This window comes from Balaenoptera ricei, chromosome 13 (genome assembly GCF_028023285.1).
Source record: "Balaenoptera ricei isolate mBalRic1 chromosome 13, mBalRic1.hap2, whole genome shotgun sequence".
Lineage (NCBI taxonomy): Eukaryota > Metazoa > Chordata > Mammalia > Artiodactyla > Balaenopteridae > Balaenoptera > Balaenoptera ricei.
The window spans coordinates 57,266,325-57,288,354 of NC_082651.1; the positions used below are offsets into that span (position 1 = coordinate 57,266,325).

A 22,030-nucleotide genomic window follows, 5' to 3' on the forward strand; every position below is an offset into this window, starting at 1 on the left:
AATCAAGGGAATGAAAACATGTAATTGAGGAAACAGAAACCTGCTCCAGGAAAGGGGCAAGAGGCTAAACATCAGAATGAATGCTGTTCAGCAGGTCTAGACCCAGACTGGGAGGAAGACAAGCTTCCAGGGAAAAGTATAACTGATAGGTGATGAGATGCACTTTGACATTTGGAGGTAGATCATCTGTGGGGGTTAGAAAAATAGATTGATAGGTATATAGAGTTTCTTTTAGAGAAAAATAGTAAAGTATTAGATTGAACAATATGAAATTGCTGTTTTAGAGCTCAAAATTTTGTCCAACATTGGCTGTTTCATACCTTTCAATGTAACCTACCAGTGAACAATATGATGCAGGAAATCTGCATCAAGAACTCTAACAATAACAAAAACAAAAGAAAAGTTGGAGGAATATGTGAAACAAGGATGTCAGATATTGTTATTGAAACTGGGTAATAGACACATGGGGTTGGTTCATTGTCCTGTATATGTTTGACCATCCCATAGTAAAAAGCAGTAAAAAAAAAAAAAAGAAAGAAAAAGAAAGTCATGACAACATAGAAATGGGCAAAATTTCAGTAATCTTTCAAACACCTGGAGGAATTTCCACTTAGCAATGCTCCGATTAAGTTATAGAACCACTGGACACAGAAAAAGTCAGTTTTTGAAAGAGCTCATCTACCCTGGATCATCAGTCACAGTGGGTTAAGCAACATCAGGAATGTTTCACATCCCCCATTCCATCCCTTCCTTTATATTGATTCCACTGTTCTAGGATTGCATTGTGCAACAAAACAGTACTGACAGCTGTTCCAAATGCTTAGATCCAAAACTGAATAAGGCAATCATTTCTCACTGCCCATCAGTTACCTCCCAGTTCATTTCTCTTCTTGTCCAAACTAGATTCCGGGATTCATCATTCTATTCACACCCTTGTAAATATCCTTAAGCCCCTGCTCTATGACTTCTGCACTTTGTAGCTGGCAACAACCAGCTCTGGAATGAACCCTACCTCCTGCCTTCTCTGCATCTGTACCCAGAGAACTAAATATTACTGGAGAAAATAACCTAAACCTGACAGTCTTAATGCTATATTTATTATTGCAAATTGTTAACTGGCAATTTTACTATTGTTGCTGTCTTAAATGCAGCTAAGTTACTTTAAAGAAGCAAAGTGTAAAACCAACAGCCAGCTTCACAACAAAGCAATGGATGCCAGACACTCTCATGGTATCCACAAGGAACTTAAAAAAATAAATGGCATGTTAGAATTCTACTCACAACAAAGATATTTTTCAAGAATGAAGGTAAAATAAAAACACATAGAGACAAAAACTGAACCACAGTTCTTAGGTAACACATCACCAGCAGGCCCAAATTAAAGAAAATACTAAAGAACATTCTTTTGGCAGAATGGAAATATTCCTACACAGAAGCCCAGAGAATTTAGGAGGGAAAAGAGCAACAAAAATGGCAAATCTATAGGAAAACTGCCAAATACTGACTTTTAAAAATAATGTCTTATGAACTTTAAAATAGATAATTAAAATACACCACAATAGCATCTAAGTAAATAGGGAGATAAATGACCTTAAAAGGTGCTATAGATCTTGCATTGTTGGAAAAAAGAATAAAGGCCTAAATTAATATCAAATTTGGATATGTTATGGTTGTATGTTGTATCTCCAGGAAAAGCACTAGTAAGAGAAATAAAAGAATATACAACTTTTAAACGAATAGAGAAAAAAAAGAATAATAAAAAATAGTCAATCCGAATGAAGGCTAGAAAGAGGAAACAACATGGAACTGATAAAACAAGTGGAAAGAACACAGTAAGATATAAATTTAATTCTAAGTATACCAGTAATTCCATTAAGCTTAAATGAACTAAATAGTCTAATTTAAAAACAAAGGTTATATGACTACATAAAGAAAAAAAAAACCCAACTATATGCTGTTTAAAATGGACACATATAAAACGTAATGAGAAAGAAACATTGAAAATGAAACAACGGGAAATAATTCTATTCAAACACATTCATAAATTAAGCTTGTATAACTCTATTAATATCAGATAAAGTAACTTAAAGGCAAAAAGCATTATTAAAGATGGAGAGAAACACTTTACAATGATACAAGGCTTAAGTCACCAGGAGACTACAACAACTCTAAATTTGCATGCATCAAATAACATGGACTCAAAAGATATATGACAAATCTACCAGAAAAAAGAAGCAAGTCCACAATCATAACTGGACAAGCAGTCAAAAACAAAACCAGTACGGGTTTTAGACAATATGATATGGCAAATTTGATTTAATGAACATATAGAACTCTATATCCAATGATTACAGAATATACATTCTTTGTAAGGCATAGAGAAGTTTTATAAAAATGATCATATACTGGGCCATAAAAACAGTCTCAACAAACTTCAAAGGATTGAAATTATATACAGGATGTTCTCTGATTATAAGGTAATTAGGTAGAAATCAATAACAAAAAGATACCTAGAAAAGCTAGATATATTTAGAAACTAATAAATATATTTCTACATAATTGATAGGTCAAACAGAAAATTACACTGAAAATTAGAATGTATCTTGAACAAAATAATTTTTTAAATTGTATATAAAAACTTATGAGATACAGCTAAAACAGTGCTTAGAAAGCAAATTATGGCTTTTAAAATGCTATATATTTCAAAAAGAAAAGCTAAAAAATCAATTCACTAAGGATCCATCTCAAGAAGTTAAAAAAAGAGCAGCAAACTAACTACAAAGAAAATTGAAGGAAGAAAATAATTGCAGCAAAATTATAACAACAAAATTAATGAAACAGGAAACATCATATATAGAAAGGATCAACAAAGGCAGAGGTTGATTCTTTGAAAGACTAAGAATATTGACTGATAAAGGCCTAGGGAGAAAAAAAACAAAAAACAAAAAACAAACAAACAAAAAAGCACAGGCAACTAATGTCAGAAATTAAAGGTCAACAGCACTATTTATACTGCAATATTAAAAAGATAATAAGATTTTATGCCAATAGATTGGAAATTTTAGAAAATATGGACAAATTTTTTTAAAATACAACTTACCAAAATTGACAATAGGAAAAGAAAATATGAAAAGTCTTATAAGTGTTAAAGGAATTCAATCTGTAATTTAAAACACTGGGACAAAGAAAACTCCAGGCCCAGAACTAATTGGTGATGAATTCTACTATTTACAGAATAATATCAATATTATAAAAATTCTAGACAAACATAACTTAACTTTGACATTATAAGAAAGGAAAATTACAGACCCATCTCTCATGTGAACATACATGTAAGAATCTTAAATAAAATGTGAGCAAACAATATCTAGTGATATATAAAAAGGAAAATCAGTCATGATTAATTTGAGTTTATTCCAGGAATATAGTACTGATTATATTAGAATATCAATCAATATAATTTGTCCCAATAACAGAATAAAGGATAAAAATCATATCATCATATTAATTGATATAGAAAAAGTATTTGTTAGGATGCAGTATCCATTTGTGATTTTAAAAGTAGAAGGAAATTTTAATAATCTGATAAATAGTACCTACAGAAAAACTTTTACCAAGTATACTATTTAAAAGTAAAATGTTGAAAATTTGAGATCAGTAACAAGACATGGATGCCAATTATTACTACTACTTCTGCACAATATTATACTTAAAGTCCTAATCAGTGTAGTGAGCAAGGAAAAGAAATAAAAGGTGAAAGAGTAGGAAAGGAAAAAATAAAACTCTCATTATCCTCAGATAATATTCAAAACAATAAAATTCAAAAGAATCTTCATGCAAATTATTAGAATCAACAAGTCAGTCTAGCATAGTCGCTGGATATAAGGCAATACACAAAACTCAATTGATTTTCTATATATTAGCAATAAACAGGAAAAATGCTTAAGAAGATAGCATTTATAATAGCATCAAAACTATCAAATACCTCGGGAGGAAATATGCAAGACCTTTATGCAGAAAATTATAATATACTATTGAGAGAATTCAAGAACAAAATAAATGAGAGATTATCACATTTACGACAAAAATTCTCCCTAAATTTATCTTTACATTCAATGCAATCCCAGTCAAAAGTCAACAGGTTGGGGGCTTCCCTGGTGGCGCAGTGGTTGAGAGTCTGCCTGCCAATGCAGGGGACACGGGTTCGAGCCCTGGTCTGGGAAGATCCCACATGCCGCAGAGCAACTAGGCCCCGTGAGCCACAATTACTGAGCCTGCGCGTCTGGAGCCTGTGCTCAGCAACAAGAGAGGCCGTGATAATGAAAGCCCCGCGCACCGCGATGAAGAGAGGCCCCCACTTGCCGGAACTAGAGAAAGCCCTCGCACAGAAACGAAGACCCAACACAGCCATAAATAAATAAAAAATAAATAAATAAATAAAAATTAAAAAAAAAAAAAAAAAAAGTCAACAGGTTGTTTCGTGGAACTTGACAACTTGATCTAAAATCTACATGGTAATGAAAGGTACTGTAATAGCCAACACAACTTTGACAAAGAGTAAGTTAGAATAACTTGTCTACCGGATGCCAGGACTTATGATAAAGCTACAATAATTAACGTGGGATGGTAGTGGTGCAAGGATAGACAAACAGACCAATGAAACAGAACAGAGAATCCAGAAAAACAGACCCATGCATATGATCCATGGACACTTGATCCAAGGTGATACTGCAGGAGAAAGATCTTTGCTTTATACTAATTCATCAACCTGCACATTAATATCTTATGCATTTTTCTATATATGTGTTGTAGTTCACTATAAAAAAAGTTTATTGATGATTAAAACTAAAAGTAATAATAGTAAAGTAACATAGAAGAATAAAATTGTTACAAACTACTATTATACTAAATATGAAGAAACCAAGTTAGTGTACAAACCAATTATTACACTAAATTTGAAAAGATTGAACTCTGCCATTAAAAGAGAAAAACTTTCAAAATGTGCTAAAGAACAAAACATAGCTCTATGTTGTTTATTAAAAGCACCCTAAAATGATCAAGAATGGATAAAAATATAAAGGTAAACATAGAAATACCAATGAAATGTAAATTTAAAAGAAAGAGGGAGTAGCAAGGTAGAAATTAAATTTAAAAGCATTAAAATGTATAAAGACAAACACTATGTAATGAAAAAAGACACTGTTTATGAAGATGACACAAGTCATATATCTGTAGTATCAAACAACACAACAGTAAGAAATGTAAAGAAAAATTAAACTGCAATGATAACGATGAAAATACAGTTATACAGAAAGACTTCAATACACCTCTTTCATGGGAATTCCCTGGCGGTCCAGTGGTTCGGACTCCGTGCTTTCCCTGCCGAGGGTCTGGGTTCAGTCCCTGGTCGGAGAACTAAAATCCCACAAGCTGGGTGTGGTGCGGCACGGCCAAAAAAACCCCGAAAAACAAAAACAAAAACAAAATACACCTCTTTCATAATTAAATTATATAGTTGTCAAAAAATACTAGAATGGAATAATATAATCAACACATTCAAAGACAGATAGATAGATAGATAGATAGATAGATAGATAGATAGATAGATAGATAGATATGAAATCTCATATGCCTCAGAAAGAGAACATATGCTCCTTTCGGGTCTCTTTTACAGCAAACATCGTTGGGTGTCTCCCTAACAGCCATTCCTCTCTCTTTCTTCCTTCTTGATGCCAAATCCCACTTGTTAGAAGGAAAGCTAAAAATGCCAGATATTTCCCTAATATCACTTGAAGCCAGGGCATAGGCTTGAGACCTTGCTCTGTCCAGTGGAACCTGTAGAGCAATCTGCCAGGGTCTTTTAAGAATTTCCTCTCTTAGAAGAGAAGGGAAAAAGTCTCACATTCTTCCTGCTTTGAATTGATCCTGTGAGGGTGTGAAGGACTTGCAGGCAAGCAGAAGAGATAGAAAGTCAGGAGGGTCCCAGAGAAACTGACCCCAGAACCCTAATATAATGGAGCAACTGGACCAACCCGGGAACTACCTGCCACAGTCTTTTTGGAAAGTGAGAAAAATCAGCCCCTTCATTAAGCTACTTTTAACAGATATTCTATTTCTTGCAACCTAAAGCATCCTAATTGAATCACCCATCCTAATTGATCTGTCCAAAATAAATCATGTCATCAGAAGGGTTTAACAATTTTTTTAAAGTAGAGATCTTCTAGGCCCCATTCTCTGATCATCATCAAATAAAAATAGAAATAAGTAATAAAAGGTGACTAAAAAAACATAACCACTGGAAACTTAAAAAACACATACACAGAATACCATTGGATATTTGCTCAAAGAGGAAATAAAACATGAAAATACAAACTCTCCAGAAAGCAATGAAAAGAACACTTTTTACCAAAACCTATGGAACAACTCAAAAGATGTGTTCAGGGTAAATGCCAAATCACTATCTTTAATGTAAAAAGACTAAAATTAAAGGCAACTACCACTCATGTTGAAGACTTAGAGACCAAGCAGCAAAGAAATAAAAAAGAGTGAATTAATAAAGATAAAAGTTGAAATTAAGGAAATGGAAAACCAAAAAAGTAGAAATGATCAATAAACCCAAAAGCTGCTTTTTAAGATATACCAATAAAATAGATAAATCTCTTCTAAGACTGATTAAAGAAAAATGAGGAGAGAATAAACTATGTAAGATTAGGAATTTTCAAAGGAGATATAAACACAGATACAGAAGAGATTTTAAAAATTATAAAATCTATAACCACAAATTTGAAACCCTAGGACAAGGGGATAATTTCAAAAAAGAATTGGATAATTTCCTAGCAAAATATAAATGAATCTGGGAACAAGTGGCACACCCAAATACACCAATTACAATAGACCAGATTGGAAAGGTGATTAAAGGCCTATCATTAAGAAAGCACCAGGACCAAGTGATTTCATAACTTATTTCAGCTAACCTAAGAACAGTAATCTCAGTATTATTTAAATTATTCCAGAATGAATGAAAAGGGAAACTTCCTAATACATTTCATGAACCAGCAGAACTTTTAACACCAAAACTTGATACAGTAACACCCCTCCCCCACAAAAAAAAGGAAACCATAATCTCACTTATAAGTACAGATGCAAAATTTCTAAATAAAACATCGGGAAGCAGTATTCAGCAATGACTCAAGAGAATAACACACTGTGACCAACCAGAGCTTAATTCAAGGAATGCAAGAGTGAAATTCAATGTAATGAAGTTTATTTACCAAAAATCAACAGCAAACATCATTCTTCGTCATCATGGTGAAAAAATAAAGCCATTTCAAATAAAATCAGAAACCAGACAGGAATGCTTGCTATGGCTATTACTATTCAACATTGCTGTGAGGAGGTCTAGCAAATGAAGTAAACTGGATAAAAGATACACTATTTTGGCTAATTACAGAATTACATACTTAGGAAATCTAATAGACTATAGTTTACAAAAAAAACAACAAACAATCAAATCTAGTACAATTAATGAGAATATTTGATAAGGTAACTCTATGATATAAGATAAATATACAAACATCATTAGGCTTTCCTTATTCTAGCATAAATACCCAGAAACAAAAATGGGGAAAATATTCCATACATAATTGTGAAAAAAAGCAATAAAATATTGTTATGGAATGAATGTTTGGGTCCTCCCCAAATTTATAGCTTGATGCTTCATCTCCAATGTGATGGTATTTGGAGGTGGGGTCTTTGAGAGGTAATTAGGTCATGAGGATAGAACTCTCATGAATGAGATTAGTGTCCTTATAAGAACACGCCAGAGAGCTAACTAGCTCTCTTTGTGCCATGGGAGAATACAATGAGAAGTCAACAGTCTGCAACCCAGAAGAGGGCCCTCACCAGAACGTGATCATGCTTGCACCCTGATCTTGCACTTCCATCCTCCATAACTCTGAGAATTTCTGTTGTTTATAAACCACCTATTCTATACGGTGCTTTGTTACTGAAGCCCAAACTGACTAAGGCAAATACTTAGGAATAAACTCTGCAAGAAAAGCACAAAACTTATATGACGACAACCATAAAATCACATTGAAGTATAAATTTTAAAATCTGAACAAATGAAAAGATATCCATATTCTTATATGGAAAGATTTAATAACAATTCTCTTATATCATAAAAATGTGCAATTAAAAAGCAAGTAAAATAAGGGCTCCTAAAAGATAAAAGAGACATTAGGTAAAAGCTGAGGAAATCTGAATAAACTATGGACTTTACTTAATGCCCAGTACATCAGTACTGGTTCATTAATTGTACCATATGTATCATACTAATGTAAAATGTTAATGGGGAAAGGGTGAGGAGTATACGGAAACCCTCTGTACTATTGTCACAATTCTTCTGTAACTCTAAAACTGTTTTAAAAAAGAAAGTTTTCTTTTTTAAAAAAACATATTTGTAAGACAATTAGGGAAGTTTAAAAAAAACAGGGCTTCCCTGGTGGCACAGTGGTTAGGAGTCTGCCTGCCAATGCAGGGGACACGGGTTCGAGCCCTGGTCTGGGAAGATCCCACATGCCGCGGAGCGACTAAGCCCGTGAGCCACAACTACTGAGCCTGCGCATCTGGAGCCTGTGCTCCGCAACGGGAGAGGCTGCGACAGTGAGAGGCCCGCGCACCGCGATGAAGAGTGGCCCCCACTCGCCGCAACTGGAGAAAGCCCTCGCGCAGAAACGAAGACCCAACACAGTCAAAAATAAATATAAATAAATAAATTAATTAAAACAAACAAACAAACAAATATTATTCCAATTAAATAGGTAAAATTATCTTAAAGTTTAGAGAGAAAATAAATGCCCAAGAAAGCAAAAAAGTGAATGAAAAAGAATAATGACAGAAAATATACTATAAAGCCACTGTAATTAAATCAATATGGAGTATTAGTGTAAGAATAGATATATCAATCAGTGGACCAGAACAGAAAATCCAGAAATAAAATCCAGTTTATATGAGATTTTAATATATGACAAAAATGTATCTCAATTCAATGGGGAAAGAGTGACTATTTAATAAATGGTGCTGGCACAACTTGCTATCCATCTGGTAGAAAATAGTCTCCAATCTCATATTATAAATAAGAAACAAATTCCAGATGGAGTAGATGCCTAATGTAATAAATAAAGCATCAAAAAGTAAGAAGGAAAGCTAGGAAACAACACACAATCTGTTTTTTAAACAGAAAGAAAAGATAGCCATATCTAAGTTTATAAAAGTGAAAAACAATTTATGTTGCAAAAGCTACCATAAACAAAACTAATAGGCAAATGATAGATTTGGGGAATACTTGAAAAAGAGATAACAGATAATGAGTTAGTAGTCATCACCAATATACAAAGTGCTCTTAAAATTGGCAAGAGACAAGCAATCCAGTGAGAAAATTGGTAAAGGATGTGAAAAGGGAATCCATGAGAACAAATCCACATAGCATGAAGATGCTCCAACTAACTATCAATTAGAGAAATGCAAACTACAGTAAAAAAGATAATACATCACTCTACACCAAATCAGATAAAAGAAAAATGAGAGCGCAACAGTACCAATTGCCAACAGGATGAATAGAAAAAAGTGTAATTGTTTACAGCTGTTCTGAAAAGCAGTCAGGCAAATATTTTTAAATTAAAAGTACACAAGACACTTCAACCAACAAATCACACTCCTAGAAGTCTATCCCATAAAAATAAAATCACCAATAAAATGTTTATTGCATCATTGCTCTTATTGCGGAAAAAAATAAAAATAAAAAGTAACAAAATGAGTTCCCAGCAATAAGGTAATAAATAATGGTACATCTATACTGTAGAATATTAAGCAGCCATTAAAAAGAATGAATTAGTGTTACACCATTTGACTTGGAGGGATTTTCCTGGATGTATTTTTGAATGATAAAAGTGAGATGCAGGGACTTCCCTGGTGGCGCAGTGGTTGAGAATCTGCCTGCCAATGCAGGGGACACGGGTTCAAGCCCTGGTCTGGGAAGATCTCACATGCCACAGAGCAACTAAGCTCGTGAGCCACAACTACTGAGCCTGTGCTCTGGAGCCTGCGAGCCACAGCTACAGAGCCCACGTGCCTAGAACCCGTGCTCCGCAGCAAGAGAAGCCACCGCAATGAGAAGACCACGCACCTCAACAGAGAGTAGCCCCGCTTGCCACAGTGAAAGCCGGCTAGGGAAAGCCCGCTCGCAGCAATGAAGACCCAACACAGCCAAAAATAAATAAATAAATTTATAAAAATTAAAAAATTAAAAAAAAATAAAAGTGAGATGCAGAGAGGTGCATACACCAGAATCCCATTTTTAAAAAGCAAACATTGAACAAAACCCCAAAATATATGTGCACTTGAGTGTGTGTGTGTGTGTGTGCTGTGTAAAGGCAAACACGGAGACAAACATGGAAGGAAACACACACAAGTTGCTAACATAGATGACTGGCAGCGTGGCAGGGAAGAAGGGTGTGCAGGGGTTGCAAAGGAAAAATGGGCAGAATGTATGATATGATTATGTTAAGGAAATTAATCAAAAACTTGCTACAACATGGATTAGGTATAACATGATTGGCATGAGCGTCCATCCTCCATGTGGTCCCCATTCTCAAACTATATCATAGTCATCTGGCTTTTTCTCATCCATTGAACTATTAGTTCTGTATAATGTTAAGTCTCACAGTCCTCTCATTTGTGCATTTTGTGACCATCCTACTGAAAAATATAATTTTTCCATTAACGGTTACCCCACATTTTATGAAATTGAATTTTGGACCCCACTCTTCAAGTTGGGGTACGGTTTATGCACAAATGCAAATATGTACCTATACATAAAGAAATTAGAAAAAATAAGGAATTGGTACTTATATATTTCTTCATTGTTGAACGTCCATAAAGTAAAAAATACCAGTTACAGAAAAATACGCATGAAGTATTCTATTTCAGTAAAAACACAGAAAACCCTAATTTTAAACGTACAATTAAGTATTTTTAAGTGAAAAAGAAAGTTTTGGATAGGATTCACAAAGCCACTGGCTCAGGTTACACAGAGGGGAAGGAAGTAGAAAGGAGGGGCCGATGACTAACTTTGCTTTTATACCTCTCTACATTTTATTACTTCACTTATTACAACAAGTAAAAAAGTATTGCTCTTGAAATCTGAAAACATTAAGTAAAGAAAACAAAGATAAATTGCAAATAATAAAATAAATTGGGTATTAACGAGTAGCTACCTCGTAAGACCTGTTGTGAAGATTAAATGAGATAATCCATGTAAAGTGTTTAGCACATTACCTAACATGTTGCAAATGCTCGATAAATAGGAGCAATTTTTATTTAAAAAAAAAAAAAAGACTACCGAGAGCAGTGGAAATTAGGAAGCTGAAAAGATAACCTCTTTGAAAATGACACTGTGTACACAAGGCACTTTTTTCCCTATAACTGAATCTGATCTCCTTTGTGCTGCAAGGACTCATATTACGGTAACTATACAGCTCATCAAACACACTTTCATTGACAGTAAAAATAAAATTACAATTAGATAAATAAGATACTTCAACAATACAAAGGAAATGGCAACTTTTTGCCTTGCAGGCTCTTTAAGAACTTCAAGAAGCATCCTAAAGCACTATGCTTCTGTCACAGGCACTTCAGATGAGAAATACTTGACCCTGGATGTTTCCCTCATATTAGAGGAGACTGAACAGAACACATTTCACACAGATTGGAGAGTGATGCCATTGCTCTTTCTGAGGGCCTGCCCAAGTGGGAAATCCATTCCTAGACGTAGAAATTCCACTCTCAACTCTGAAAATTTCTTTGCTGGTCTGCCTAAAAGCATGTTGGTTTAGTGATAATCTACAAACTAAATTTGGTCCATCAATTCTATTCTTATTGTACAACCAAACATTGAAATAAGTTCATAAGTTGCATGAGTGTGTTATTCGTCTTATTACTTACATGGAATTGACTTTCTCTTCGGGGCCTTGCACTTGGCCTGTCACAGTGCCTTTGCTGGTATTCTTCACCCAGCCAACCACACCTATTTTCCTTGCCTCATCTTCGGTGTACTGGTTTCAGGAGAAAACAAGAGAGATGAAGTCCATCATCAAAGGCCTGAATTTACAACATACTTGATTCCAACATTCAAAAAAGTATGGTCACAAAAAAGCTGATTACTTTAAAATATATTCTATGCCAAAGATTGTGTAGCTGACCTATAGTAATACCTATATTTACAAAAACTTTCATTTAAATGGTATTTTGTGTGTGTGTGCTAAATTCCACATTCAGTAAAGACAAGCATGTTATGAGAAAATAAACTGATGGTGGGAATTATTTCAGAAAACAATTTCCATGATGTGTTTTGGAATCCATAAAACTCAGTTGCATTGCCCTCACAACCTGCTAATGCTAAATTACACAGTCAATCTGGGTTCAAATGATGATCACTCCAAGATTCTTAATCACTGAGCAAAAATATCCAGTTATGATCAATATAAAGTATTGGATTAAAAGATTTCAATGTTTTCTGTTGACTCTGGACTTGCCACGCAAATGTTATAATTGCCTATGAGTAAATTTATTTCTCCTATTATTCGTAATAGTTTTTAAAAATTCCTTTTCCTGATTCCAAATTCAATTATGCTACCAGCACATGCAGACCTAGAAACATTTTTATTTTGAATTACTTTAACTACACCACACTAAAATTCTTGTGGAGCCAGAATACTAGCATTTTTTAGAAACATGCTTTTCTCCTGTTTGGAGGCCAGGGTGACCAAGAGCTAGCTCTACACTCCACGTCCCCAACTAAATGAAGCAGCACAAACCAAGATGATTACAGCTAGGATTGCTGGAAGGGCTGGGTTCTGAAAATGTCATGCCTTCACAGATAATAATGAAAAAGGAGACAATCTGAACTCCAGGGGATGCGACTATCTCAAAAGGCAGAGACTTGACTTGTGGGAACCTGTTAGAACCTTTAGAGGTTAGGAACAGAGACCTAGCTAGTGATTCCCAGCTCAAACAGTAGGTGAGAATACATGCCACGTTTAACTTTTAGGAAAGGAGTACTATATTTTAAAAATAGATATTTTAAAAATATTTTAAAATAAATAAATATTTTAAAATAAATATCTAAAAGGCAGCAAGGGGTTTTAACTTTAAAAGCCTAGGAACCACTTCCTTATGCAACAATGGGCTTTTCCCATTTTGCAATTCAAGATATGTACCCTTGCCTGGAGAGATTCTTCCATCCAGAACAAGTGGAAGACCCCACACTGTGTATTAAATATACCTAATCAAAATGTTTAATTGGATCACCCCAAGAGAGGTACTTTCGACATTCATAGAAATATTAACGGAAAACTAGGAAGGCGGTAATGTTTTTAATAGGCTACTTTTAAAAGACATCCTTAATAAAAATCTCAACCAGTAACTTGAAAGAAATGCAAATATTTCTTCATTCACTGTCAAGGACAGGAAATTAGCAATAGATTAGCACTAAGGAGATAACTGCTCTGTCTCTGTGACTAAATAACAGTGGGGGTGGGAGGGAGATGGCAAAAAATAATAAACAGATTGTTGACTTACCATCCTGAAGCAAACACCTGTATAAGAGAAAGATGAAAAGAAATGTCAGGTTGTCTAGTTTTAAAAAAATTATATATTTCCTGACTTAGCTTTCATCTAGTTTATTAAATAGTAAGTAAATGAAATGAACAAAACCTTTAATATCTGAATGTATTCAGAAAGTGTTTTTTAAAATTTCTTTTAAAACAAAAAGAGAAAAGGAAGATTATTTTTGGAGAAAAAGAATAATATTCTGAAACCAAAGTATAATGAAACGCCAAACTGCATATTCCTTCTATTTTAAAATGCTAAATAAAACAAAATAATTACTACAAGAACAGTTGAGTGTGCTGGCATAAAACTTACCCACCCTCAGCTTTTAGAATGTCTTCTTTAGGGGCTTCCCTGGTGGCACAGTGGTTAAGAATCCACCTGCCAATGCGGGGGACATGGGTTCAAGCCCTGATCTGGAAAGATCCCACTTGCCACGGAGCAACTAAGCCTGTGCACCACAACTACTGAGCCTGCACTCTAGAGCCCGTGAGCCACAACTACTGAAGCCCACGTGCCACAACTACTGAAGCCCATGTGCCTACAGCCCACGCTCCGCAACAAGAGACGCCATGGCAATAAGAAGCCCGCACACTGCAACGAAGAGTAGCCCCCGCTCGCCGCAACTAGAGAAAGCCCATGTGCAGCAACGAAGACCCAACGCAGCCAAAAATAAATAAATAAAATAAATAAATAAATAGAATGTCTTCTTTAAATACAAGGACTAAATTCAAGTTTAAATGTAATAAAACATTTCTATTTTAATTCCACATTCTGGAAAAGGCAAAACTACAGGGAGAGGAAACTGATCTGTGATTGCCAAGGGCGGGAGTGGGAAGGAGTGGGGTGCCGAAAAGGAGCACGAGGGAAATTTTTGGGGTGATTGGACTGTTTTATGTCTCAATTGTGCTGGTAGTGGTGGTGTTTACATGACTGTATGCATTTATCAAAACTCATTGAACTGTATACTAAAAAGGGTGAATATTACTGAATGTAAATTATACCTCAATTTTTAAAAATTAGAAAAAAAAAATAGGCAAATCACAGGGGATAGATCAAATCAATCTCAGAGAGGTCAAAAGATATTGCTTCTCCAAACAGCAATTGAGCCTGGTTAAGAGGATACAGAAGACAAGATCAGTGGCTTGGGTAATTTTATGTAGTTTTGTAAGCAGATTTATAATAACAAGGAGTATCATTTGTTTCCTGAGGGTAGTGTATTGTGGTACCAAATGAATATGAAGAAAAAAAGAGTAGTGGAGCAACAAAGACAGGATAGTATCACAAATGAAATTCTTATGGGGCTATAAAGAATATTTTAAAAGATACCTATAAATGTGGAGGAATGATGAGTGGGGAGTATTGATCTGAAGAAGAACCAGAAAGGTAATCTGTTATATAGATGGAGGGAAAGACATGAGTCAGTAGATATAAAAGGAATGGGCAGAAAATTCAAGAGAAACTTCAGGTTAACCAGACCATGTAGAAGAGACAAAACAGGCAGAACTGTGGAGAAGTGTGCAGTCATTTTTTCCTGGAGTGAGGGGATCCCAGAAGACACTGACTAAGCAGAGTTGAAGGTTTGGGTCCAGGCCTATTGTGCATATTCCCCTCTGAGTTTCTCAACAGTGAACAGCCCCAAATGATGTTAGCATTAAGAAAAGAAAGCACATGCAACTGAAGTAAACAGATATTGGAAACATATGGTCCAGCTCTTTCCTATTCAGAGCGGTCCATGAACCAGAGGCACCAGCATCACCTGAGAGGTTTTTAGAAAATCAAATTGTCAAGCTCCTCCCCAGGACTAAAGAAACAGAAACTCTGCAGGTTGCATCTAGGAATCCAATTTTAACATGCTCTCCAGGTGATTTTTATGCCCGCTAAAGTTTAGAATCAACGGTTGGCTCCACCTTAAAGGAAGGTCTGGGAAAGGTTTGAAAAGGATTTATATTTCAGGTGAAGGATTGCATCGCAAAGGGGAAAACTCCACTCTTGTAGGGTACTGCAGGTCTGATGCATTTCTCACTCATGCTGTTCAAATTCGTGTTGGTAATAAATAATGTACTTGCATGTCAATATTGCCTCAGCTATTTTACAAGTCAACAGGGCTACTTGAAAGGAACCATGGACAATGAAAAGACAAAAAACCCTGTCCTGCACTCTAACGGGATTTGGTGCTGGAGCAGGGCAGGCAGCCTGTCGCTTAGGTTGCTCCCTCCACCCTCACTACTTACTGCCAGAAACACCGGGGCTGCCACAAAGAGAGGTTAACAACAAGCTGCCCACTCCACACCACGCCACCCCCGGTGAAGAGCGACATCCTTTCAACATTTATGAATTCCCAGCAGCCCTTCCACCATCTATTTACTGATGACAAAAAGGCCATTTGCTTAAGGTGACAGGATTTGAGGAATTTTTAAAAGAGTTATCCAACACATTGCAGGGTTAAGGAAATTACCTACTCCAGTCTGCTAATGAAATGTTCTTTTCACACAGACATAATCTAAGAATCAGGCAACTCATATACTTAATAAGCACACTAGAGACTTCCCTGGTGGCACAGTGGATAAGTCTCCGTGCTCCCTATGCAGGGGGCCTGGGTTCAATCCCTGGTCAGGGAACTAGGTCCCACATGCATGCGGCAACTAAGAGTTTGCATGCCACAACTAAGGAGCCCACATGCCACAACTAAGGAGCCCACCTGCCACAACTAAGACCTGGTGCAACCAGATATATAAATAAATATTTTTTAAAAAAATAAGCACACTTTTAGACATTCTGATTATTCACTTAACAAATATTCATTGTCTAATTCTGCAGAGAATGAGATGAGTAAATAAGACAGTCCTGCCATCTAGGAGCTTACAGTATAGTGAGGAAGATAGACAAGTAAAATGGCACTTAAAATGTAGAAGACAACAGGTACAAACTTCCAGTTATAAGATACATAAGTACTAGGGATGTGATGTACAACATGATAAATAAAATTAACTTATGCTTATGTTACATACGAAAGTTGAGAAGAGAGTAACTCATAAGAGTTCTCATCACAAGGAAAAATATTTCTTTTTCTTTTATTTTGTATCTATATGAGATAATGGATATTCACTAAACTTACTGTGATAATCCTTTCATGATGTAAGTCAAATCATGCTGTACACCTTAAACTTATATAGTGCTGTATGGCAATTATATCTCAATAAAACTGGGGAAAAAAGAAAAAAGAATAATAAATAAAACTTTAAAAATAAATAAAACATAGAACAATTATGAGTTGAAAGATGCATAAACCAGGATGCAAGTGGGAGTTCACAGGACAAACAAATGACCCACCCAGTCTTGAGTAATTTTAGGGCAGGCTTATTGAAAACGGGACATTGATACTTCAATGATGAGCAAAAATTAGTATGATGAGAATGGAATAACATTAAAGATGGAAGAGCATGTGCAAAGTCCCCAAATCAGGATCATGACCTATTTGGATACCACACATAGTTAAATAATCAAAACCATGTCATTGCACTCATTTTACCAATTATTTCTAGCCCCAAACTTCATTTTCAAGACTTGCTAAAAAATAGTTTAATTCTGTTTCAACTGTTTCTAGAAAAATGGGTAAAAATGTTTTTACACCCTAGTCCAAGTTATCATAATCTCTCAACTAATCCACAGCAATGGCCCCTTCACTAGTCTCCCTATGTCTAGTTCTGCCCTCCTACAGTCTAGTCTCCACAAAGCAGCCAAGGTGGTTTTCTTTCCTTAAGTAAAATCAAATCACTTCCTTTCCCAGCTAAAACCCTCTGGTGGTTTCCTATCACACTCAAAATAAAATACATTCTGGTTACCACAGCCTCCAGGCCCCTTTCTAATGCTCTGTCTCATCTCTTAGGACTCCTCTCTGCTCATTCCATTCCAGCCAAATTTTTCTCCTTCGTGTCCCTCAACATGCCAAGCATATTCCTGCCTCATGGCCTTTGCATTTACTATTCCCTCTGTCTGAAATGCTCTTCCCCCTGATCGTCTCATGGCTGGCTCCTTCTCATCATTCATGTCTCTGCACCAATGTCATCTCCATAGAGAAATAGTCCCTGACCAATTTATCTAAAACAGCACTGCATCCTTATATGTTTCCTGGATATGCATAACCGATTACCATATGATATTACTATGTATTTATTTGTTTTTTTTTTTTCTGTCTTGTTCAACACTGTGTCCCCAGCACCTAGACCAGAGCTTGGCACATAGTTGTTGAATAAATGAATGAAAGAAAAACCAGCTGATAAATATTTAAGTGAACTGTTTTACTGTCCTGTAGTAATTCATGATTAACATTGTAAATATACATGCAAGCATACTGATTAGAGTTTAATTTCAAAGTGATGATGATAAATTTACTGCACTCAAAGCTGGAAAGAATCATAAGACTTCTGTGTTGATTCTAGCAGAACTTTACTGCTTTATCTAAATGATAATATATAGTTTGATGTATGTATGTGTGTATTTATATATAATATACTATATACTACAAAGGGTAGCAAGAAGTCACTACATAATGCCTAAGTTGACAAATCAAGAAATATTAATATGAGCATGTTGTTTATAAATAATGGCTTAACAACCATAAGAACTGAAAAAAGAAATGATTAAATTGGTTGTCTTACAGAACTTAGAGGACTTGGGATAGAAGACTAGAGCAGGACATGGTGGCTGTATTTGTAACTATGAATGGTAAGGGCACACACACATTTATTAAACAGATCTTAAAACAGTATAACTAAAGGATTGTCCTTTAAGTTTAAGAGACTTAATTTTAGGCTAAGTTCATACTGCTTGACAAATTGGGTAGATAATACAAGTGTTGCCCATTGCTTTAAGCAGTGATAAATGGAAAAAAAATAAGACTGAGATAAATCATATGTGAAAGATTCAATATGTACTTAACAGAAATTTAGGTTGTCTTGGTTATAAACCAAATATTTTGAGATTGAGACCAGGGAGATCAAAGTCTTTCTGTAGTATGTCCTTTTGCATCACTCCTTGGGAAAGACTACCAAATGTAATTACTATGCTGTTAAATGTATTTAATATATGAATATCTGTGACAGACACTGTTAGCTGCCTACACAAAATCCATTTTCCCCTTCTGCTTTTCTAACAGAATTCTGATTTTACTTGAGGCAGCAACATGCTCTTCTATATTTACCGATCTTCCTTATAAGGGGTGGTCCATGTCAAGTGGTTCAGCCAAGTCACTGGTTGAAGCTTTCAAGAAAGTTCTTTGACAGGGGCTGTCTCAGCCAGTGGTTTCATCCTTTTTCCCTCTCTCTTCCTGACTGTAGGGTGAATGTAATGATTGGAGCGAGAGCAGCCATCTTGAAACCATGAAGGAAAGTCCAAGGAAATCACAGAGACCTTGGCGGCGACATCCCTGAGGGATGGGGGAAGTAGGGGACGGGGAATGACTGGTAAAGGGAACTGTGGGGCAGGGATTCTTTTTGGGGTGATGGAAATATTCTAAATTAGTGATGATAGCTGCAAAACATTGTGAATACAGTAAAAAAACACTGTATATTTAGTATGTTTGAACGCGTTACAAGAGTGAATTTAATATTACGTGAATTAGATCTCATTTTTTTTTATGTCACACACACAAAAAAGGAAAGCAGGAAACAGGACTGTGACGTCATCCTTCCTATTTCTCTCTGTAGAACAAGGACAGTCATTCCCCAATTTGCTCTCCATACAACATCCCTGACTTCTATCATTCCACACCAAAAAACTCTGCTCTGCAGATAATCTTGAAGTACTACAACCAGAACTAAATAGTTGAGCTCCCTCTAGATGTCACTGCTTATTTCTGGGAGAGAAAGTTTCTTTGCCCTTGTGATAGTTCCTTTAACGGGGAGAAATATCCACTAGTGTGTCACTCCTAGCCACTCTCTACCTGTTCCTAACTCCTCGGGGACAGGCAGTGACTTATCTAATGGTTAAGTTTGGAAGGAGAAACATACATAGTCCAGGTGCTTCCTCTTCTTCCTTCTGGGAACTAGTTACTCCAAGGAATCATCCCTTCTGTTCTGTTGAGGGAGCCCTGCTGGTGCCTTGGTTGGTGTGTTTAATTCTGCAGTACAGATGATTACAAAGTCTACTTACCTGAAGATTGAGACACATCCCCCAAACTCTGCTTTACTCATTGTCTTACTTGTCAATAACTCACATAATGAAGAGGGGTGTTGTTTACTGGGTCCCTCAACCACAACCCATATTTTAAAGCCTTCGAAGGAATGTGTATCAAGAGGTGTCAGGACCTCCAGCCCATTGACTTTGTGAAGCAGTGAACCATGCAGGAATTAACTGTTCAAAGCTCTGGAATTTTCTCAGAGTCTTTCTGAGAGTCCCCATCCCTAGTTTGAAGCATTCTGTGCAACAGAGGGAGGTCCATATAGACAAAAAAGTGAATGTGGACACAGATTTTCTGCAGTTGAGTAGCACTGACTGGAACGGAGCCCTCTCAGGACAGGGCCTGTACTGGGGAAGTTGCTTCCATGGGCTTCCATGGCCTCTCAGCACTGCTTTCACCCTGCTTGCTAAAGAGAAGGGAAGCTGATATGACACATGCAGTTGTTTTACAGACACACTGCTCTGGAAACTGGGCCAGACATCAGCCGCTTCAGTTATGAGAGACTCAAACAAAATATGCCACTCAATCAAGGCTCAGTCAGCTGCAACTTGAGCTTGCTTTGTGAAAAGATGTGTCAGGGAGAAACTCTGAGATGAATATTTGCAAAGCAAATCATACTTTAAATCTACAAAGAAGTATTGATGTTTAAAGAAACCATATGATGAATTCTAAACATCAGGAACCTTTCATGTAAAATCAAATTTTCATATTAAACTGTAATCCTTCATCCTGGGCTCGAACTGCATGTGTCAATTTTGAATGCAGGAAGTCATCAAGTCACTACCTTACAAAGCAGCCCTTAATGACTTTAAACATCTTTAATTGTTAGAAAGGCCTTCCTTCTATGTAATAAAATTCTGCCTCACTTTAACCTTTCAACATCCATTCAGGATCTGTCCCCTGGAGCCACACACCATGGCATCTTTCAAACAGTCGAAACAGCAAATATACTACTGTTTCTTCTCCAAGCCAACTATCCCAAGCGCTTGAATTTAATTTGAGATACTTTGGAAGTTCCCACCAGAAGCACAGCCTGTAGGGGATATAAAAACAAGCTAGCTTGACCTTTAAAATATTGGGTGGGCCAAAAGGTTAGTTCAGTTTTTTCCATAAGATGGCTCTAGTAGCACTTAGTTGTCTTTAACTTCATTCAAAACAATTTTGTTAGATTGTATGTGACATTTGTCATATCAGCGAGCATTTAAAAAAAGACATCAAAATTGGTGAATTTTTGTGTAACCATTTTAATATTGGAGGTGGAAGAAAAAAGCAACATTTTTAGCATATTATGCTTTATTATTTCAAGAAAGGTAAAAACGCAACTGAAATGCCAAAAAAGATTTGTGTGGTGTGTGGAGAAGGTGCTATGACAGATCGAACGTGTCAAAAGTGGTTTGCGAAGTTTCGTGCTGGAGATTTCTCGCTGGACGATGCTCCACAGTCGCATAGACCAGTTGAAGTTGATAGCAATCAAATTGAAACAATAATTGAGAACAATCAATGTTATACCACGCGGGAGATAGCCGACACACTCAAAATATCCAAATCAAGCAGTGAAAATCATTTGCCCCAGCTTGGTTATGTGAATCGCTTTGATGTTTGGGTTCCACATAAGCTAAGCAAAAAAAACCTTCTTGACCATATTTCCGCATGCGATTCTCTACTTAAATGTAATGAAAACGTTCTGTTTTTAAAACAAATTGTGACAGGCAATGAAAAGTGGATACTGCACAACAATATGGACTGGAAGAGATCGTGGGGCAAGCGAAATGAACCACCACCAACCACACCAAAGGCCGGCCTTCATCCAAAGAAGGTGATGTTGTGTATATGGTGGGATTGGAAGGGAGTCCTCTAATATGAGCTCCTTCTGGAAAACCAAACGATTAATTCCAACAAGTACTGCTCCCAATTAGACCAACTGAAAGTGGCACCTGACGAAAAGTGTCCAGAATTAGTCAACAGAAAACGCATAATCTTCCATCAGGATAGCGCAAGACCGCATGTTTTTTTGATGACCAGGTAAAAACTGTTACAGCTTGGATGGGAAGTTCTGATTCATCCACCGTATTCACCAGACATTGCACCTTCAGATTTCCCTTTATTTCGGTCTTTACAAAATTCTCTGAATGGAAAAAATTTCAATTCCCTGGAAGACTGTAAAAGATACCTGGAATAGTT

The 22,030-nt window shown here is 36.1% G+C and overlaps 1 protein-coding gene across 1 annotated transcript in view; it reads right to left on the reverse strand.

Moving 5' to 3' along the window:
• Nucleotides 1-22,030, reverse strand: part of ACYP2 (acylphosphatase 2) — a 172,484-nt gene that overhangs the window by 144,738 nt on the left and 5,716 nt on the right. The window contains exons 2-3 of the mRNA XM_059942780.1: nt 13,639-13,655; nt 12,004-12,113 (exon numbers count right to left, since the gene is read on the reverse strand). Coding sequence (XP_059798763.1) covers nt 12,004-12,113; nt 13,639-13,655 — 127 coding nt within the window. The remainder of the gene's footprint in view (nt 1-12,003; nt 12,114-13,638; nt 13,656-22,030) is intronic.